Source organism: Photinus pyralis, unplaced genomic scaffold, assembly GCF_008802855.1.
Source record: "Photinus pyralis isolate 1611_PpyrPB1 unplaced genomic scaffold, Ppyr1.3 Ppyr1.4_LG3b, whole genome shotgun sequence".
In the NCBI taxonomy this organism is placed as follows: domain Eukaryota; kingdom Metazoa; phylum Arthropoda; class Insecta; order Coleoptera; family Lampyridae; genus Photinus; species Photinus pyralis.
In genome coordinates this window covers 23,086,257-23,106,638 of record NW_022170510.1, presented here as the reverse complement: position 1 = coordinate 23,106,638, position 20,382 = coordinate 23,086,257, and the positions used below count along the sequence as shown (strand labels likewise).

The window sequence follows — 20,382 nt, the reverse complement described above, 5'->3', positions numbered from 1 at the left end:
CACTATGTTAATGGGTTAATGTGCCATTAAACGCCCTGTTCCCGACGATACAAACAAAACTGACCACTGAAAACTCGCTTGGGGTTAAACTGTCTGTATGAAAACTGACCACCCATACGAAAACCTACCCTATATCAGGGAGATTATTACCCCTGTTTAATTTGAACCCTAGGAAATTATAAAAATAATAAAATAGATTCATATAATAAGAAAAATCATTTTATGCTCTGCTTTATTGGTTACAAACAGTAAACAATCAACACCAGAACCAGTTGTACGAGATAATAAGGAAAGGGAAATTGTAACTGACGTTTGGGGCGAGTGAATCGAGTGAGAATGAGAGGTTAACTTTTTAACTTGTTTAGCATTGGCATTTGACAGTGACTCATGATCTGTGATTAATTCAAAAAAGTTTATTTCCAAGTAAGTGCATATATAATTTATTTTAAAAAAATCTAAATTTGTTTCATCCATTGAGGCACTCCCTTTTTTAATAATTATTATCACAATTAAATTTCAATAGTAGAATAAGCAATAATTTTATTATTTGTACACACCTTTTCCAATTTAAGTCAATTTATTATAATTTTCAGTGGAACATCCTCTGCTGTAATAATTTATTAATAAAGAAGAGGTTCATTGTTTAAAGGGCATCATTAAGAAACGATATTTCGCAAATCATTTATTTATCTTGCAATTTTGTGAAGTTCACAACATCAGTTGTTTATTTCAGAGAGATATTTTGATAAATCATTATTCAGTACTAGGTTGTACCATTGGCAACTAATACGACACCTCTTTCACTTTCAGAATTTTGTTACAATGACTGAAACATCGAAAATGGAGCAAGTTGTTATGACCCCAAAGTGCAAAACTGCCAATTCTACAACGTTAATAATCGAAAGGAAGATTGTACAAAATGTTAGCGACGATAAGGTACACATAGCAGGCGGTGATCATACAGGAATTGTGGTAAACAAACAAGCAGCTACAGGTATAGTTACATTCAATAATTGTAAGGAATTAATTTGAAATTTATTTTGCATAAGTAGTATCAGGTAAACTTAATCAAAGCTAAAATATAACAATCTTTTAATAGACCACAATATATACATTTATTAACGCTTGATCTATTCTAATAGGAGAGAATTGTAAATGCTGTTTGAAAAAGTAGTATCTGTTTCATTGACCCACATTTGCAGATCATGGTGTAGTGTTTCTTCTATTTTGTGCAGGACTTCACAGTCAGTCTACTATAGTAGCAGAAGCATACATATTTTATTTATTTAACATTTCAAAGAGTATAATTTTTTTTTTTTTTTTATTTATTTATTTAGCATCAGCTGCTTTGGCTATTAGCTATTGTTTTCTGTAGTAATTATAGTTTCCTTAAAATACCAGTTCTACTTAGAAATAACAGTAATCTATTGACAGCATCAGTTGTATCTTCAAATATACTTTTAAGGTTATTAGGTAGATTTAGCTCTCTTCTCAGCCTTTCGGTCTGGCGGCACTCAATCAATATATGATAAATCGACACACTCACTCCGCATCGCACGCACTCATTTACTCCTACCTTCCCTAGAAGATGGAGATGGGTAAGGTTAGTATGGCCTATTCTTGCCCTCGTTAGCGCTGTAGATTGTTGCCTTGTAAGTAATCTAGGTTTCCATGGCTTAATGGACGGTTTAATGTGCCTCAGTTGGGTATTTTCAGAATGCCATTTCGTTTGCCACAAGTCATTGATATTAATCTTTATCCTATATTTAAAATCTTCAGATAGAACGGGTATCATATCTACATTTGTTAAGTTGCTTCCGTTTCGTACGAATTCGTCGGCCTCTTCATTACCGGCAATACCTACATGCCCAGGTGCCCATATTATCACTACCGTTTTATTACTTTTATTGCAGACATCATATAATAATGCTAATATTATATTCTCTAATGCGTTGTTCGAAGTTACTTTTTTATTTAATGAACTCACTATGCTTAAAGAGTCTGTGCATATCAAGGCTGTTTTAATGACATTGTGTCGTATATATAGTAACGCTTGCCACAATCCATATAGTTCCACCGTATAAATACTAGCCATATATTTATTTATTTATTTATTTACGTTTATTGATCTCATACACGAAAACAAAAGTAAGAGATACGTCGATTAAACTATTGGAAAAAGCTAGCCTAGCTATTGATACAGAAAATCAGATATATTATAGTAACAATTTTGGATTAACATGTGCTTTAATCTATCTTTGAAACTCGCTTTTGTTGGTTTGTACGAAATTTGTTGAGGTTCCAAATAATGAGGATTAGGATTATTATAATAAAATATAATATTTTTATCTGGCACATTATAGGTATGTATATTATGTTATCAAAAATCTCTAAACCTTCCCCATATAGTTTTATTCGTTGAAGTTTTTAAAAATAACAGCGACTATAGTTTCGGCGTACTGCCATCATCAGGCGATGTGAAAGTTAACAGGAAAACGGTAAATTACAAACGTTGAAGACGAATAAGACGAACATGTTGTTTTTTTAATTATTAACTGGCCGAAGCCAAGTGAAAAAGCCTGAAGGGTGGTTAAAACGGAAAGGTTGTCCTAAGTTTCAAGACGAATTATTATCAAGCCTTGTTAAGACAACCAACCGGAGGGTTGAATTTTTACATTAAAGGTTGAAAGTTGGATTAACCTGAGTGTATAGCGTCTTGTACTCTCGGTGAGTTGTTTTTAGCGCATTTTTGAAAAAAATACGCTATTATATTCGTTATTGCTGGCAGGCCGGCTGTCCGCGTTAGATCTCCACAACTACAATAGCTAGAGACTTCAAATTTTCACTAAAAGCTTTCTGCTATAGTGTAGATGTGCAGGCACTAGTCTATTTTGAGTTAGATTACTTGTGAGATCGATAATTGAAGAAAATAGTTTCGATATGGGTTTCGGAGGTGCTATAATTTTACCGTTAGATAGCGCTACCAGTATAAAAACTTATTATTTACTTTGTGATTTGTTTTACAAAATGAAGACGTACCGTCAATTGAAATTAAATTAAATTAATTATTTAACGCAGCCAAAATTACTCGTGAGATTGATAATTTTAAACTTCGCTAATAAAATACTGACCTGCATTACCAAAAATGCGCTTTAATCATGCATATGCTGATTTACAACTTGTTTGTTTTTATGTTGATATATCTTGGGAATAGTTCTTCTTTGAGGCAAGTATGGTTGAACCAGATGTTGAGTGATGCTCTTTTCCATTTTCTGCTAAGTTTGATGAATTGATGGATTGTTGAAGCTCGGTTGGCGAAGAAATTTTGAGGTATGTATGTTATGCAGTGCCATATTTCGGGTAGGTACTTGGTGCCCTAGGCCAAATTAACCCAACCGGTTCACGCCCTCCTATGTGGAACTTCCTAGGAGTGTTCGCCAGAGAATTGTAAGCAAGCCAACTTTTTAGCGCATTTTCCAACGCCATAACCGAGGCCATAACTATTCCTCGAGCTACTCCTACAATTTTCAAGATATTTATAGTAGTTCGTTATTTTTGCATTCGGCACCTCAACCAAAAAAATTCTTGACGATTAATGTGCGCGTGCGCAGATTGCGCAACTCTATTAGAGATATTTTTAGCGCATTTTTGAAAAAAAAATACGCTATTTTATTTGTTATGGCTGGTTGGCAGGCTGTCCGGATGAGATCTCGGCAATTACAATAGCTAGAGACTTCAAATTTTCACTATCTGCTATAGTGTAGATGTACAGTCTATTTTGAGTTAGATCAGTCGTGAGATCGATAAAAATTACTAATAAAATACTGATCTGTATTAGGTACCAAAAATGCGTTTTCATCATGCATATGCTGATTTATAACTTGTTTTGAAATGTTAACCACAGATGCTTCCAGTGTATATCGCATATTGTCAAAATCAGATGTACACATACGTAGACTGCGCAATGTGAACTTTCATATTTATACAGATATTTTTTGAAATTTTAATCAGAGATTAAGACACGCATATCGCATATTGTAAATACCATATGTGCGTATTATAGACCGCGCCTTAACTTATTTTCCTTTGCACACCTAAATAGACCGTTACCTATATGACCTTTCGGGAAGTGGTGACCGAGAACCACGTGTCTGTTCACGCTGCTGAACAAATATGACTTAGATTTTTGCTATGCCACAAGCCTAATAAATGAGGGTGTATGACCAATATTATAAAGATTTTAATTTGGTATGTTTGCTATCGTTCTAGCATTAAAATAAAAAAAAATTGTACAAAACACTGCGGCCCCCTTTTGCTTGCGGCCCTAGGCGCCGGCCTCGTTGGCCTAGTGATTAATCTGGCATTGATGTTATGACAGAAGGATGATTTTGCGCATTTTACTTTTTTCATTTCCAGACAGACAATCAAATGAAATTAAAGCTTTTAATGTAATCTGCAAGCGAGTGACAATTTTCATTGCTTCTTTTATTAAATCTTGATTTATCTTTTATTTTATGCTAGTTATCCTAGAAGTGGCAAGATAGTGATTGGCATGTAGGATAAATTTTTGCACCGATATTTTTTCCTGGTTTTTTTAAACAATTTCAGGAAGGCAGAAATTCTGCAGGAATAAAAGCCTTAATTCTTTGTAGCGTTCTACAAAAAGTAAGGTTTGAAAATTTTGACAGTGTGAAGTCAGTGTGTCTGTGAAGACTAAAATTTAGATGTTGTATTTAGTTTGGTTTTCATTAGGGTTGCCATATTGACCACATTGAATTCCAGGACATCATCCCTCCACGAACCAAAATTATGACCGGGTAAAAATATACGACATTCAAAAATTTATTTTATTTATTTACAGTTAAATTTTCTTCGAATTTTGTCTAATAAAGTGGTATCAAAGGTAGGTAATTAAAGATTAATGATGGACCTGGATGATCAAAATGCTGCCTATCATTTTCAATGCGCTTCGCAAGTCTGCCCAGTGGATGACAATTTCAATTTCGGCCCTCGAAGAAAATTAAAATTTTCTATTTGATGATGACTGTTGGGCCCCTAGTGGTCATTTTACACACTCGAAAATAATTTCCAGCAATTTCTTTTGACCACTTTTATTACATAATTTTTACTCGAAAGCTCTATGTCTACTAGTTTCTGAGATACGGCCGATTGTCATTCTTATTTGGTCACCCGGTACATTCGCAAAATTTTTTCTGTTGTTTTGTAATAAAACACTTATTGTAGCTTGCAATTGCCGTTGCGGCGCTCAAAAAATGTTTTTCGAAAATCCAGCCCATTGTTTTTCGTTTCCGTGTGCCTAATATACTTATTAAAAATTTGCATAAAATGGTTTAAAACTGTGATCCCAATAGCCACCAAGCTCAAGCCAGGAAACTAAAAATGTACCTTTTTATTCAAAGCTCAATGTTATCGTCAAGTGCAAATTTTTACTCTTTCAATCATTCGTTTACCAAGTACAATAATTCTAGAGGTACACGTTGATATTGTTCAGTTTGAATCATAAAAAAATTCTCGCGAACTAATTAGAATTATTTAATAAAGGGTAAATTTCGTTTTTGTCCGAATATAACAAAGACATGGAATATACGATACTTTTGAAATACGCATTTTTGTCTAGAAAAGATGTCAGTTTCAGGGGATGATTTATGGGGGTTTATCTGCACCTGCATAAGCGAAACGAATTGGGGTCTAGGGGTCATTTCTTTTGTGAGTTGCGGTAAACTTTGCGACTACCAGTTTTGTATTTTTGTATTTGAATGTCAGTTAATTAATTTATATCGTATCAAAAATTGTTCTTTAGGAAGTGTATTATTTTCCGATGTAGAATAAGAATATTCAATAAAAAGTATAAAATTATGTTGCCCTATACAGGACAGTTTGTGGAAATGTGCATAGTATCATTAAATGCGCCCCACCACACGAAGAATATTCTATATAAATAATTTTTTGATATCCCCGCTAGTTTACCTAATAATCAACAGTTTCAAAATAAATGGGACACATCCCATTTTGAAATGCTTTATAAATTGTGGTTTTTAATAGTGTGCAAAAAATGGTTGATAAATCCATAAATTTTAAGAATTATGATTACCGATCATACAACATTATCCGATAATATTCTATACATGTGTGTAAATCTCGATGTTATATCACATTATCACTTATTAGGTCTGAACATTATAACTAGAAAAGCATAATTTTAAAAAAGCTTTGAAAAATTATGAATGTCATTATTTATTTTTATTGTATATTATTATTCAGTGTATCATTATCGTTGTTTTACTTCAGATGAACAACAATTTGTTTTTTCAGAAAATGGTGAAACCGTTCCTGCACAATTATCACTGGAGTTTCGAGTATTTTTAGTTAGCGCCCAAACTGGTAAACATACACAAGAATCGCGAATACTACGATACTGGTTTAGACCACATCTCGACACCCACATCCCCAATGCAACGGAACATACGACTGTCGCTCAGGAATTTTTCAAAGAATTGGTTAGCCCACAGGAATTTCCTCGAGGTAGGCATCTCACGATGACAAAATTGTCGTATCTTTTACTTTAAACTTGCAGATTATGTCGGTTTTATAAAAAAAATTATGAAGCTAATGCAACATAATTATCACACGATTAATAAATTGGAAGTGGAACTTCGTCAACTGGATGACACTGTCGTACCTACAAGGCCTTGTAAGTGCTTACTTTCATGTTCAAAATTGACATTCGTAGTAAGTAAATGAATATCCTGTTTATAGCTCGGCCAGGTTATCTTCATATTCATCTCGCTCCATATTATTCTCGTTCAGGTTTGAATTTACGAGATTGTAGACTTGGTGTTTTATCTAACACTTCACTAATCTTGCAGAAATAACTAGCACAGATTTAATGCTTTGGTAATCACGGTAGATGTATTTCAAAGCATTAGATTTGAAGAGTGTAAACTTTCCAAGCATAACCTCCCATTATTCTACTTCGAATAAATTAATGTAATTGCTTGAAATACCATCGCGTGGGATTAAATATGACATCAGTTCCGACTTCTGAAATTAGTTTTTCATTTAAATTAAACAATAGAAATTTAATCTCTATCTATGAATAGCTATTCTATTACTATCATTTTGTATTGCATTAGTTCTCATCTTAACAATTAATGTAGTGCATCAATCTATGCACAAGTAAACTCACATTTATTAGGATTTATTTATGCATGTAGTTTTTTGCAAGAAAAAGTATGTACTTCATTGTGCATGTCGAGATTGTGTATTTCAAGTTTCTCTTAATTATTTGATGAGATTGAGGCAATCAAAATTTAAACTGCATCTAAGTTCCTTTGTATTGAATGGGCTACAGTTTTAAAATCAGGTGCCAATTGTCATTCTGTTATATCCACCACTGATGCCACTCTAACACAATAATAATGAGCATTTTTTCTCTTTTATGTCACTAATTAGAGGTGGAAGTAAAACATTCCTGCTTCTGTTTTATTAGCATACTTTTCATGGCTAATGCAGACACAAAGTCTGTCTGTCTGTTCGAGATATCGGTACTGCTAGGGATTCCTAGCACAAGACTTGTTTTTAGTGGAATAAAGTCTGTTTCGGGAAATTTCAGAAATTATGATGTTCTCCCTTTTAATCCATCTGCATGTAAACTGTGAATTTTGGAAACCGTGACAATGGATCAAATGGTCACATAATTTGCTATAAAAAGGATTATGTTGATATACTGAGAGAATGTGGCTCGCTCCTATAATTTTTGTACCTTGTAAGGTAAAGAAGTAAAATTTGGAAATTAGATATAAGGCAAAAATTTTTGTCATTTACGGTTTAGCCGGAAATGGGATTAATTTTTTATTGTATTTTTGCCTTTATCTTTGAATGGGCGGGGTTTCAGCTAAGGCTGCTTTACCAACCCAACGCACTATACATTTACAAATATCCATGCCCGACACCAGATTCGAACCATGGACCCTTAGTACCACAGTCCAGTTTCAACTGAACTACATTACATGGGCTGGCTTTTAGATTTTTTAGTAAGAGGTCTCGTATTTCTATGCAAAATGATATTTGGAGTAAAAATAAAAATGTCAACCCTCTTGTCACTTTTTGATGTGATCAACTTCCATAACTTTACAAATATTCATTAACACCTGACATAACTCATGGGCACCACAAAAGGAAAAAACTGACATGAAAACTAATAGGATTGCAAAATCCCTGAAAGTAGTGGTAGAACGATACCGATATTGATATCGGTACGATACCGATATTGATATCGGTATATCGGCAATTGTTGCCGATTATCGGTATCGTATCGTATCGGCAAGGTAATTGCGCCAATATATCGGCAAACAATTTTTTTAGCTGTTTTAACTCTTCAGTTCATAAATGAAATACTTTATTAAAGAAAATAAAATGTTTTATTCTAAAGTTAACATTTTTACTAAAAAAGTTAAAAAAAAAACAACAAAAAATATACCTAATATAGCAGGTTCTAAATACAGTATATACTTAATACTTAAAATTTAACTTTTTGATATTATGATGCAAAAACACTAACATTTCAGCCCTATCTGCATTTAGTCTATTTCTTTTAGGCTCGTAAATATTACCCAACGCCATCTATTGTTTGCCGATACGATACGATACGATATATCGGCACGTAAATATCAGTATCGGCCGATATATCGTATCGGCAAAAAAAAGTGATATCGTTCTATCACTACCTGAAAGCAAGAAAAGCTTACAAAGCTTGTTTGGATATATTAGGTACGAGGTACCCCGTACGCAGGCGGTCGACAATTAAAATTAAAAATCTTAAAAATGACTTAGTTTTTTTCATAATCCAAATAATCTGGTCATACAAAGTGTGTGAATATCTAGACGCACTTAACTTGCACACAAATGCTGACAGCTTCAAAACTTCACTTTGCTTTATAAGACAGAATTAGATGACAAACAAAACTGGCTTAATGACTAAGACTTGAAAAGAAAATTCCAAAATACCAAATTTGGTATATCTGGGGATCGATGGCAAAATGCGTATGTCATACTTGAGGTAATATGACCGTAGCAGTTAATGCCCTGGCAAAAAAAAAGACTAGTTTGGAGAGCGATACTTATTTTCATGAATTTTTCGTAATCGATTTACATAAAGCGCATTTCCACTTGCATTCATTTCCCTATTTGTAAGATGCAACTTTTGTTAAAATTGTAAAAATCCGGCCACAAATATGAAAGATAGCGTCGCACATGTGCAATCCATTTTTGACGTGCTACTTCAATTTCAGTTTATAAGAAGAGTTTCATTTCAATGATTTTCTAAATAAGAAAGTTGGAACTGCGCATGCGCAAACCTAAATTTTGATACTGGCATTAGCTTTTCCTTTATTCCAAGTGCCTATATATAAAATTTCATCTAAATGCGTCCATAACTAAAAAAGTTGACACTGCGCATGCGCAAAACCAAATTTTGAAACTGGCGTTAAATTTGCTTTTATTCCAAGTGGCTATGTATCAAATTTCATTTAAATCCCTCCATAAATAAGAAAGTTGGCACTGCGCATGCGCAAAACCAAATTTTGAAACTGGCATTGTATTAGCTTTTATTCCAAGTGGTTATGTATTTAAATTTCATTTAAATCCCTCCATAAATAAGAAAGTTGGCACTGCGCATGCGCAAAACCAAATTTTGAAATTGAATTGACGGTTGATTTTTCTTTATTCCAAGTGCCTATGTATCAAATTTCATTCAAATACTTTTATAAGTAAAAAAGTTTGCAATTCGGTTTATAAATGGTCGAGATGCGAAAAGGGCACTGTGAATTTTGAATCGATTCGATTCAACTTTTGGCATTGCGTATTATATGGCTAAAGCTATGCCCATATTGAATTTCATGCAATTCAGTTCATAACTAACGGAGATGTAAAAGCGATCGAACATTTCTAAACAAAGTTATCGTTCACACGGACAGATAGATGGACAGACAGACAAAGGAACAGACGGAGAGACCAACCGGCAGGCGACAGATAGCAATGCAAAATTATAAACGATCTCTAGGATCGTTAATAAACGGCAAAAGTGTAAAATTATGGAACATGTAAAAAACGGTTTTTTGTTTTTTTTACAATAACTTTTTTTGTAAGCGGTACAGAAAAAATTCCTTCCTTGGTACAAGACTCGACACCATAACGAACCAAATAGCGAAAAAAGTAGAACAATAGCTCTTAAGATAAAGAACTAGTAGCGTCGCAAAACGAGCGGACGGACGGACGGACAAAGTGGCCACAATAGCGCATTTTTTTTTTATTGTGGAAATGCACTAAAAAGGGGCATTCCATTTGAAAAAATCGAGTTTTTCTTTAAAAAACTGAATAAAATATTCTTATAATTTATGAAGACCCTTTAAATTATTCATTCAATCAGTATGATTACTCGAATAACTAGCATTTTTTGTAGGTAGCCCCAAAATTTAATTGTTTTACATCTAATGGTTACTAAGATACAAAGCGCCAGAGTACCTGCCTTAACTGTCAATTTTTTTCCATAAAATCCATAAATATTGTCTGCTAAACTAATCTAAATGTGGAATAAAAAATGGGGGTTGGCATTTAAATTAAGGAAGTGTCTACCTACTTCCAGTATAACAAGAAGTGGAACTACCACTATTTTATAAAAAAAAGAGCAGTTAATGGTCGAGAACCGTTTGAGTGTAAATTTTTATAAGCTTATCTTTTCTACTTTTCCATATAAGGCTAACTGTCTCTGTAAAAGAATGACCCTGTATTGATTGAGAAAAAGTAACGGAACTAAAAATTTGTAGTCTCCCACCGTTTTAAGCGTTCAGTCACACAAAGAGGGTTTGAAATGAGCAGACTGCTTCATTAAAAATTTATGTTTCACACAAAGAGCCGGACTAATGGGAGCTATTCAAGTACACATATTCTCTTGGAAAGATTTAGATCAATAATGATTTTCACAGTAACTAACACAATATAGCACAGTATTTTATTTTTTATTAATTTTTTTTCGGTTTGCAATTACACATATTCATCCTAATCTAAACCATGCAATTTTTACCATTCTTTAAGTAATTAAGTATTCTTTTAGTGTCTGCAGACGAAAATTCATTGGGCTACCTTCAAACGCTTTCAGTACAAAAAGTTTTAGAACTTATAGAATCAGCATATCCAAATCCAATTACAATACAAGATATATCAAAGTAAGTACAGAGATATAGGTACATTTTAATGTGAATCAAACAATTTATTTTAGAGGCAATAATTGGGATGAAGAAGAAGTAGCTCAACATATGTCGCAATTGCAAACGAGAGGGCTTGTAAAAGCGATGGATCATGGTGCTTTCACACGCCAGCAATCTCAAGACACTCAAGTAACGATTGTTAAGCAAATGCCAACTATGGCCACCGCTAAACAACCCACCATTGCAATTATCACCGCTCAGTATTGCGAGAAGTTAGCTGTAGATGCGATGATAGAGAATAAGGAAACTTATGTTCGTTATACAACAGTTGGTAAGTAGGATTTAATCGTCATCACAACTGTCAGAGGTATCTGTGTCGGTCACGCTATCATCAGAGTCGCAGTGGTTGAGACTTAAGTTAGCCAAAGTACTGGTTAGATCGTCTTCTTCGACTGCCTTTTCCAATTGCACCAAGTTTAAGCCAAGTTCTTGTTTTTGAATGGTGACACTATTTAATACTGTAACAGTTTTACACCACAGCTCTTTATCCCATTTCATGATGTACACAATGTAGTCCTTAATAAATAAGTTATTAAGAATAAAACGACCACTGTCCCCTTTTAAAAATATGTTATAAATGTCAATTAAACATTTTATTATATATTGATCGCCACGACTAATAAGCACTTTTAAATCTGATAGCACTTTCTGGCAAAAATTAAAGTTTCGATATAGAGGATAAATTAAACTTCGTCTAAATGCACATATTACTGCTTCTTTTGGTGTTGCAAAACTATCAAAGCAGCACAGTGAGGCACTCAATTTTGAAATAGTCCAACCAGATTCGCACGTTGAGTCAAAGCATGTGCTTCGGCAATCGTAACAGTAGCTATAAAGAATATCCAACAAACTATTGTGACAAAATTGGATTTGTTGCGCACTTAAATTATATTCAACATTGGGTAAGTCCTTAAGGAAGTCCAATTCTTTTGAGGTAAATTCCACGCTACAGTCTTCCCAAGGTACTTTTAAAGTTAGTAATTCACTAAGCTCGTCATTATCAAATAAATCTGCCAAGTAGTGTTCCGAATTGAAATCCTTCTGTTCATTCTTGTGTCGTAATGAAGTTCTGTCTTGAAATTTCACCTCGTGAGGGTCAATGTCGAAGACATCTCCAAATTCCCCACTGATAATATTAAAGCGGTAACCACCACGCATAGCGAATCCATATTTCATGTCATCGTCAACTTCAGTTTCGGGAACCGTTTGCGAGCCAATAACTTCAATTAGACGACCTCCACTTTCGATTTCAATTTTCTTACCCAACAGTTTCGTTATAAATTGTAGATCTTCGAAGTGCTCACCAAATACGACTTTCTCATAAGTGAAAGTAAATTCACCCGAATCGCTGTCGAATTTACTGTTTGTTTTATCATTTTCTTCAATCTTACCAGGTAAATTCAAACGCAAGTAGTAGGGGCGGCAGGAAAATATGAACTCCGAATCTTCCACGCTAACATCTAACTCTTTCAGGCTACAGTAAGGGGCGCGAATGGTAATAGTAACAGTCTCATCGTTTTGAGTTAAACTAAATCGTGGCGTTATCATAATTACTTAAATAACACGAACTTATTACCAAAAATGTGATTGGCATAAAATGTGAGGTTATGTCTGTGTTTACATTTTGCAGGTTGCCAAATTTCTAATTTATTTGTGTACAGCATGTTGACGATGTTCTTTACAGTATGTGTTAAACAGTCTTAGTAGTTCCGTCGGAATAATGTGATTTTTTCTTTAGAACTCAGCTATAACTGTATAATTCTAATCATTTACTAATTACAATTTAGCTCTTATTAACCGCAGGTTAGGCAACCAACATACCATTATGTACAGAAATGTATTCCACTGTGAATTCTACCAGCACTTCTTGTGTTGTTTTGGCAAGTAATTTTAAGCTTGGCACTGTTGTTTCCTTAGCCATTCAAGGAACTGTAAAGTTTATTAATTTGAAATTTACTAACTTTTGATTTGGGCGGGGATTGGCAAACAAATAACTAGACTTTGTATAAAGCCACTGATGAATGCAAAACTGCTTGTTGCGATGCAAGATTTCGTCAAAATGTTAAAAATTCAAATAGGAGACAAATTTGGAGTTATTTGTAATTATCTAATTATAGATGTGGATTCATGAGGTGTAATCTCCATGTTTTTCAAGGCTGAGGGTCTAGCTAGAATATTACTGGAAGTCTCTCCGTCTTGTGCCCTTGCGCGAAATAAGTAAAAAATTCCGTTTACACACTCATCTTCTTTGCTCGCATCGATTTCTGTGGCTGCTCTGAAATTGCAAAACAGCGAACCCGATTTCTGTAGGATCACTGTTTAGTCTATCGTTACGTTTTTTTTCTTTTGTTTATTACGGCATTACGCTGCAATGAGATTGCAACTAGCGCAAATGACTTTTTGGCACATTTTCCAACTCATGTTGGAAGGCGCTATAATGGCTACTTTCTCAGTCTGTTCACCCGAGATCATAACTACTCCTACAGTTTTCAAGATATTAGTTCGTTCTTTTTGAATTCAGCAGCTCTGGCATCTCAACCAAGAAACATCTTGACGATTAATGTGCGCATGCGCAGATGTCAACTTTCTTATTTATGGAGATATTTTTTCAAATTTTAACCACATATGCTTCTAATAAACACATGCGCACACTGCATAATGCCAATTTTGTTATTCATTCATGGAAAATGCACTAAAGGCAAAAACCTTTTATTTATTTTTAGCGCATTTTCCAACGAAGTTGGGTGCGCTATTCCAGTCAGTTTCTCTGTCCGTCCGTCTGTCCGAGGCCTTAACTACTCCTACAGTTTTCAAGATATTTGGTTCGTTCTTTTTGCATTCGGTAGCGTATCGTTCTGGCACCTGAGTCGAGGAAAATCTTGACGATTGAACTGCGCATGCGCAGGCTGCGCAATGCCAACTTTCTTATTTATGCATATATATTTCTTTGAAATTTTAACCAAAGATGCTTATAGTAAAAGCAAACGTATTGCATTTTGTAAATATCAGATTAATAAGCGCATGCGCAGGACTCGCAATATCAACTGCGCAGTGAGTGTCAACTTCCTTATTTATGAAGGTATTTCTTTAAAATTTTAACTATATATGCCTCTATTAATGAAAAACACATAGGTATGGCCTGGAGAAGTATTGATCAATTTATGGAAAATGCGCTGAAGTTACTCGCCTTAGGGCGAAAACCTTTTTACTTGTTTTATTTATAACGCTCGATGTGGTTATGAGCACTACTGTCCTTCATATTTTTTTTCGTTTTTATATTTTTTTTGTTCTTTGTTTCGTAGTGTGAATGCTAACATTGGTAATTTATGATAATTCTGACTCAACTGTGGTTTGAATCTGAAAGTATTGCTCATGTAATATAATTTGTTTACTCGTTCTCGAGAATGACAAGCAGAATATTTTATAAATACTCTTATCAACAATAGGTTCATGTACCAGTCCATCAAGTGACCTTCATCGGGCACGATTTGGTAAGGTGGTACTTTGAAATATTAACTACTTGCTTAATTATGTTCACACTTCCACGAGCTGCAGCATATGAATTATGCACATGATCTATATATACAGTGTATTTCGTAATTGATTATGCTATGTTTTACATTGTGGTAGTTATAATTAATATTAAAATGTGATTACCAACCGTGCATTTTAATTGTAAATTGCTGTGCTGTATATATAGGCAACTTATTAATATCATAACACATGCACATTTTGCATATTTTGTTAAGTGGGTTTATGTAAAAAAAATTAATAAATTTATGTCTCGCTTGCGTAATGAAATATAATCTAAAAATGGACCTAGCCATAAATATTGCAGTTACAATCTCATGAACATTCGGATTAACAAAATTCTAAGCATACCTGCACGATTTGTTCTGTCTCACGTTCTTACATAAATGGGTCAAACAAATGGTAGGCCGTTAATTATTGTTAACTATAATCCACCATTAAAGAATATTAAGTATCAAATATTCCACACTATAGCAGTGTGTGTTCGCTTTTTTAACTAGTTACCAAAGTACATAAAAATAAATATAAAATTTCCGGCCATTTGCGCAAACAAATTTGAGTTCAGCTTAGTCATTGCCACAATAATCTTTGCCATGGATTTTAACCTATGCTAAAACTACTAAGAAATGTAAAGTTATTTAGAATAATGAGAAAATGTGTACTATCCACACGACAAAAGTTGGCGACTCTGTTGGTTTCAAGTGTGTCAAACTCTCATTTCCGACTAAACGGCTTAACCGATTAGAACCAAATTTGGTACACGTATTCTTAAACTTAAGGGGCAAAATCGCGCTTACACAGGTGTGCGGGTGGTATCTGTGCTAGCCACAGCAAATTTTTTTCTGACGTTATTTGAACAGATGCAAAAAAAATTGCTGTAGCTAGGACAGATACCACTCGCACAACTGTGCATGCGTGATTTTGCTCTTTTATGTTTAAGAATATGTGTACCAAACTTGGTTCAAATCGGTTCATCCGTTTAGCCGGAAATGAGAATTTGACATACTTGCGCATGCGCGATTATGCTCAAAAGCTTTTCAGTTCTGCCTTCGGTTTTTTGGGCATATCTTCATAAGAAATCATAATTTTCTGGGTTCCTTTAAACTTTAAAGCATGATAATAACTCTTTAATTGCACATCTTTTCTCCAATTTGACCATTGTCATATCTTCTATGGTTTCGGAGACCCTGATGATCCCTATCTTGGGCACAGTGTATATGAATTAAAACATTTGTGTTAAAAATTCACAACACAACATAGTTTTTGTAATCTAAAAATCGTCTGTAGAAATCTGTAAATTCATCTGTACTGTCTCCTGTTACATGGTGCGTAATACAGAGAAAAGCGAACACATATTCATATATTGTTGAATCTCTTGTATATAGTACTATGCTACTAGAAATTGTTTAATGTTAACCTGTAATGTTAATTTTTTTTATAAACCCGGTATATCTGTCTATATGTACCATTCTATTGCTGTCACCTGCATACAGAAATGCTTTGGGTTCAAAAGACTATGCTGCCACTTACATTGGTTCAAACAATAAATATTTACAACTCATTGATGTTTCAGTCATTTTAAATTCTTACGTAGTGTGTTAATCATACACATGGATTATACAGTGAGTTTTTTTTAAATGCGAACATAGGAGTTTGCATGCATTGTAATTTCCCTATGTTCGATTTTAAAAAAAACACATCAATCTATGAGATGTGCGCGGTTTACATTCCCAAAACGCGCAAATTGTGTGACTATGAACAGCAATTCATAGTCTTTATGATGAAGAGTACTCGGTAAGATTTTTTTAATTAAGCCATGTGAGGCCATAGCAACTTTAGGATAAATTTTTCTTAAACTTACGATAACTTAACTTCACATGGCACGCGCTGACATCACAATTCATTGTGAACCAACCTTCAATTATTTGTAGGCCATGTGCACCTGGTATTCTACTAGTTTGCTTTATTCAATACATAAATGAAGAAAATAAGAAAATAAATAACGCAAACAATTACAATAAATGTTCGAAGTGTCCTCCTTGACATTCTAAGCAATAACCTAACCGATTTCGTAATTAAATTGGACGGCGGTAGTGCTGTATCTACTACTCATTTGAACTACTCAATAGATTGATGTGTTTTTTTTAAAATCGAACATAGGGAAATTACATTGCATACAAACTCCTATCTTCGCATTTAAAAAAAATTCACTGTATATTATATGTTAGAATGTGTGGTTAGATACTACTGCTAATTTTTAATATTGTACGTATTAGAAAAACAAATACAATTGTTCCGATGATTTCTCAAAATGGAACTAATGCTACGTATTGGCAAAAATCTCTAGATGAACTTACACAAATCTCGCAGTTTTAAAATCCGCCTGAATTAAATATCCTGAGATTGACAGCACTAGTACAGTGTGAATATGTTTTTAGACCCCATTTAATCTCTTGTATCCGGTCATATTCTGCAGATGCTTTTTAGGATTGCACATCCATTTCACTTTTAAAATAGTAGTTATGAAGCTTTTACATAGTCGCCCCTACATCGACTGAGGTGTGCTCATTTTGGAAATAACGTATTCATTGTGATTTACTAATAATATGTTAAGTTGCTAAATTTATTTCCATTTGCAGGTGAATCGAATGTATACACCTTAGGTAACATTGGCGCTCATCGAATTGTGTGCACTAAGTTGCCATCGGTGGGACATACAAGGGAAGCTATGACTGCAGCTGGTAATACTACAACTAGACTCTTGGGAACGTTTCAAAAAGTGGATTATGTTTTCCTGGTTGGTGTCGCCGGTGGAGTTCCACATTACACAGATTATAACAAACACGTACGCTTGGGTGATGTTGTAGTATCATGTCCAGTTAAGGACAGGTGAGCGTTCCACCACTTTTTGTTTATTCAAATTTCATTGGAATTTATTTAGGTATATCTACTTATACTGTGAAAGCGCAAAGAAGAACGAAAAGGGATACGACTATGAAACAAAATCCTACAATCCTTCTAACTTAAATTTACAACAAATCGCAGCAGATTTAAAGACATCTTCCGACAATGACAATAAGTCTTCCCCTCCTTGGTTAAAGTATTTAAGAGACGGTTTGAATATTTTATCGTGTCAACCTGAACCAGACTTCCGACCTCCAAGCTCGGAAACTGACAAACTGTATATGAACATTGGAGAGAGAGATTTAATTGAAGTGGCTCATCCTGTACCTCAAGATAAGGCAACAAAAAGGTATGTACTAGACAATTTGTGGGTAATATTTTTATTTTCATTATTGTTTGTACTAATGTACAATAGCATAGTAAATTTGGGGAAAAATGTGAATTTTTAGGCAAGAAGGTTGTCCAAGAGTGCATCTTTCACCAATTGCATCCGGTAGACAAATTGTACGAGATGATCAGCTAAGACAACAATATGCTACTCATGTCGGCGCGCTTGCATTTGATTGCGAGTTTGACGCTGTAATCGAATCGATTTTGGGTAACTGTAAGGATAGTTTCATATGTGTAAGAGGTGTATCGGATTATAAGGATGGTACACGACGCAAGGAGTGGCAACCGTACGCCTCTCTAGCTGCGGCTAGCGTAATGAAGGCTATTATTTGTGGAATGGAACCGCCAACTAACGTTTAAGCACTGCCAATTAGATAGTAAATTAGAGATTTATTCATTGTTAAGTATGCAAGGGCTCTCTTCACACAATGAAGACATTCTCGTTAGGATGTCATTGTTACTTAGTCAGACCAATACCAGTTACCATTATAGTTGTTCCTCAATTCCTATGAACAGAGAATAGATTTTAGACTATGTAGCTAAATTAATAAATTATTACATTGTAGGTCAATAATGTTTAATTATACAGTGTATGTTTACAAAGACGTCATTGTTAGAAAACTAATCGTTTTTTTTTGCTTCTTATACACTGTATAATTTTACAAATATACAAAATTAGCATGATTTAGCTTAGGCAAGTATATTTAAAAAATGCATTTCATCATAAAGTGTGGGTAATAATTACAAAGAAGTTTAACACAACATGTGGTATATCTTGTCGGTAAGCTGTTAGATTTTCCTTTTCAATACTGTGAGCTATATACCAATTGTAATGGTCATATATTACTAAATTAAATTTTAGGAAGTTGGGACGTTTTAGTCAGTCCGTTGATCTTGTAGTGCAGGCTGTATACTTTTTTATATTGTTGAAATATTTATTTTTTACTGATAAGAAATGTAAATTTTTTGTTAATTTCGATATTTACATCATTATTTTTTATATGTTATATTACAATGATTGGTGAACAGTAGTGGAACAAGTATTACATCAGTTATCAAAATACAGTACAACCTCGTTAATCCGAATAGATTCGGACCACCGACCTTTCGGATTATCGCGAAACTAGTGAAAATAATAAATTTGGACACAAGCATTAAGAAATACACTTTATTCTTTTCAACGTCTTCAGGGGTGTCATCGTTGTTACGAGGAACGAAATTATTTCGGACTATCGCGATTTCGGATTAGCGTGTATTTGGATTGTCGAGGTTGTACTGTACACTGTTCCAGACGATTTCTGAATGGCACTAATGTTAAAATATGTCAAATAAGTTTAATTGAAATTATGAATATTCTAGTCAATTAGAAAATTTGTAAAAGTCTGATATTTAGTAAATTCTTTTCAGTTCAGAATCATTGTAAATTTTTCATAAATATGCCATATTTTGATAATCATTTGTTCTCAACTGTATAGGTTGTGGGTTTATATACTTTTATCTCTTAGTTTTAGCATAGTGCTCTTAATTGAGTTTTTTTAATGAACATTACCAATTTTTGAAGTACTGCCAAATTGTTTGTTTAATCGATTCAAACAGTTCGTTAGGGGCACTATTTTATAGTTAATGTATAAGACTGGGTACGTTGGTAATAATTCCATACTAAATTTGGCAACAAAGGAATTTTATTTGTGTTGCTATTTTATATTGGCCCTGAAAATGATTATATTTCACTAAACTGTTTTATTAAACATACTAAAAAACATTAATAGCACATACATACATGTCTTCTATAATATCTACTATTTCTAGACCAATATGTACAGTGTAATTATCTTTTAGGAAACAGAAAATCTTTATAGACATTGTTATTAACTTTGTTTTAAATATATTTATATTAACAAACTATTTACATCATATGATTGTGTTGTGTAAATGTTGGCAACGCTTGGATCTTCCTCGCTCAGATGAAGTACTTATGACAAGGCAGAAACATACCAACCTCAAAATAAATTGGAATTGTTTAGATTTTTCGTTTAATTGGATTTAGAAGTTATACTTGTTTATCCAGTATTTCAGTTTCATCTGTATGTGACACTATTAAAAACCCACCCATCAATATGTTATGTTGCTCTTGTACTTTGTGTTGTCGGTTACATATACAAGTTAGGTACGCAAAATATTACTTTAAGAAGGAAAGAGAGGAGTGTTTACCAACCAGTAACATGACGGACGTGGCTTCTGTTTCCTTTTCTAATGTAAACAAACTTTTTTG

The 20,382-nt window shown here is 33.8% G+C and overlaps 2 protein-coding genes across 5 annotated transcripts; one reads left to right on the top strand and one right to left on the bottom strand.

Moving 5' to 3' along the window:
- The first annotated feature begins 210 nt into the window (after positions 1 to 210).
- On the top strand, positions 211 to 20,015 carry LOC116166635. 4 transcript variants are annotated; one of them, XM_031481649.1, is made up of 11 exons: positions 211 to 423; positions 811 to 994; positions 6,334 to 6,543; positions 6,596 to 6,712; positions 6,778 to 6,828; positions 11,132 to 11,243; positions 11,297 to 11,556; positions 14,732 to 14,776; positions 17,456 to 17,705; positions 17,758 to 18,069; positions 18,170 to 20,015. In XM_031481649.1, the coding sequence occupies exons 2-11, from the start codon at positions 823 to 825 to the stop codon at positions 18,468 to 18,470; spliced, it is 1,830 nt and encodes a 609-aa protein (XP_031337509.1). In that variant the 5' UTR covers positions 211 to 423; positions 811 to 822; the 3' UTR covers positions 18,471 to 20,015. The 4 variants fall into 4 exon arrangements, with proteins under 4 accessions (XP_031337509.1, XP_031337510.1, XP_031337511.1 ...); XM_031481650.1 differs by lacking the exon at positions 14,732 to 14,776 and having other exon boundaries at positions 216 to 423; XM_031481651.1 differs by lacking the exon at positions 6,778 to 6,828 and having other exon boundaries at positions 217 to 423.
- LOC116166636 (protein SHQ1 homolog) lies at positions 11,533 to 12,889 on the bottom strand. Its single transcript, XM_031481654.1, has one exon. It carries the CDS (start codon positions 12,831 to 12,833, stop codon positions 11,568 to 11,570), a length of 1,266 nt encoding a protein of 421 aa, XP_031337514.1. The 5' UTR covers positions 12,834 to 12,889; the 3' UTR covers positions 11,533 to 11,567.
- Positions 20,016 to 20,382: the final 367 nt, after the last annotated feature.

Bases quoted from the DNA above. Each gene is read 5' to 3' on its own strand.
- LOC116166636 (XM_031481654.1), bottom strand. From the start codon at position 12,833: ATGATAACGCCACGATTTAGTTTAACTCAAAACGATGAGACTGTTACT.
- LOC116166635 (XM_031481649.1), top strand. From the start codon at position 823: ATGACTGAAACATCGAAAATGGAGCAAGTTGTTATGACCCCAAAGTGC. The intron at 14,777-17,455 runs GTAAGGTGGTAC...TTCCATTTGCAG, and splicing joins CCTTCATCGGGCACGATTTG to GTGAATCGAATGTATACACC. The intron at 17,706-17,757 runs GTGAGCGTTCCA...GAATTTATTTAG, and splicing joins TCATGTCCAGTTAAGGACAG to GTATATCTACTTATACTGTG.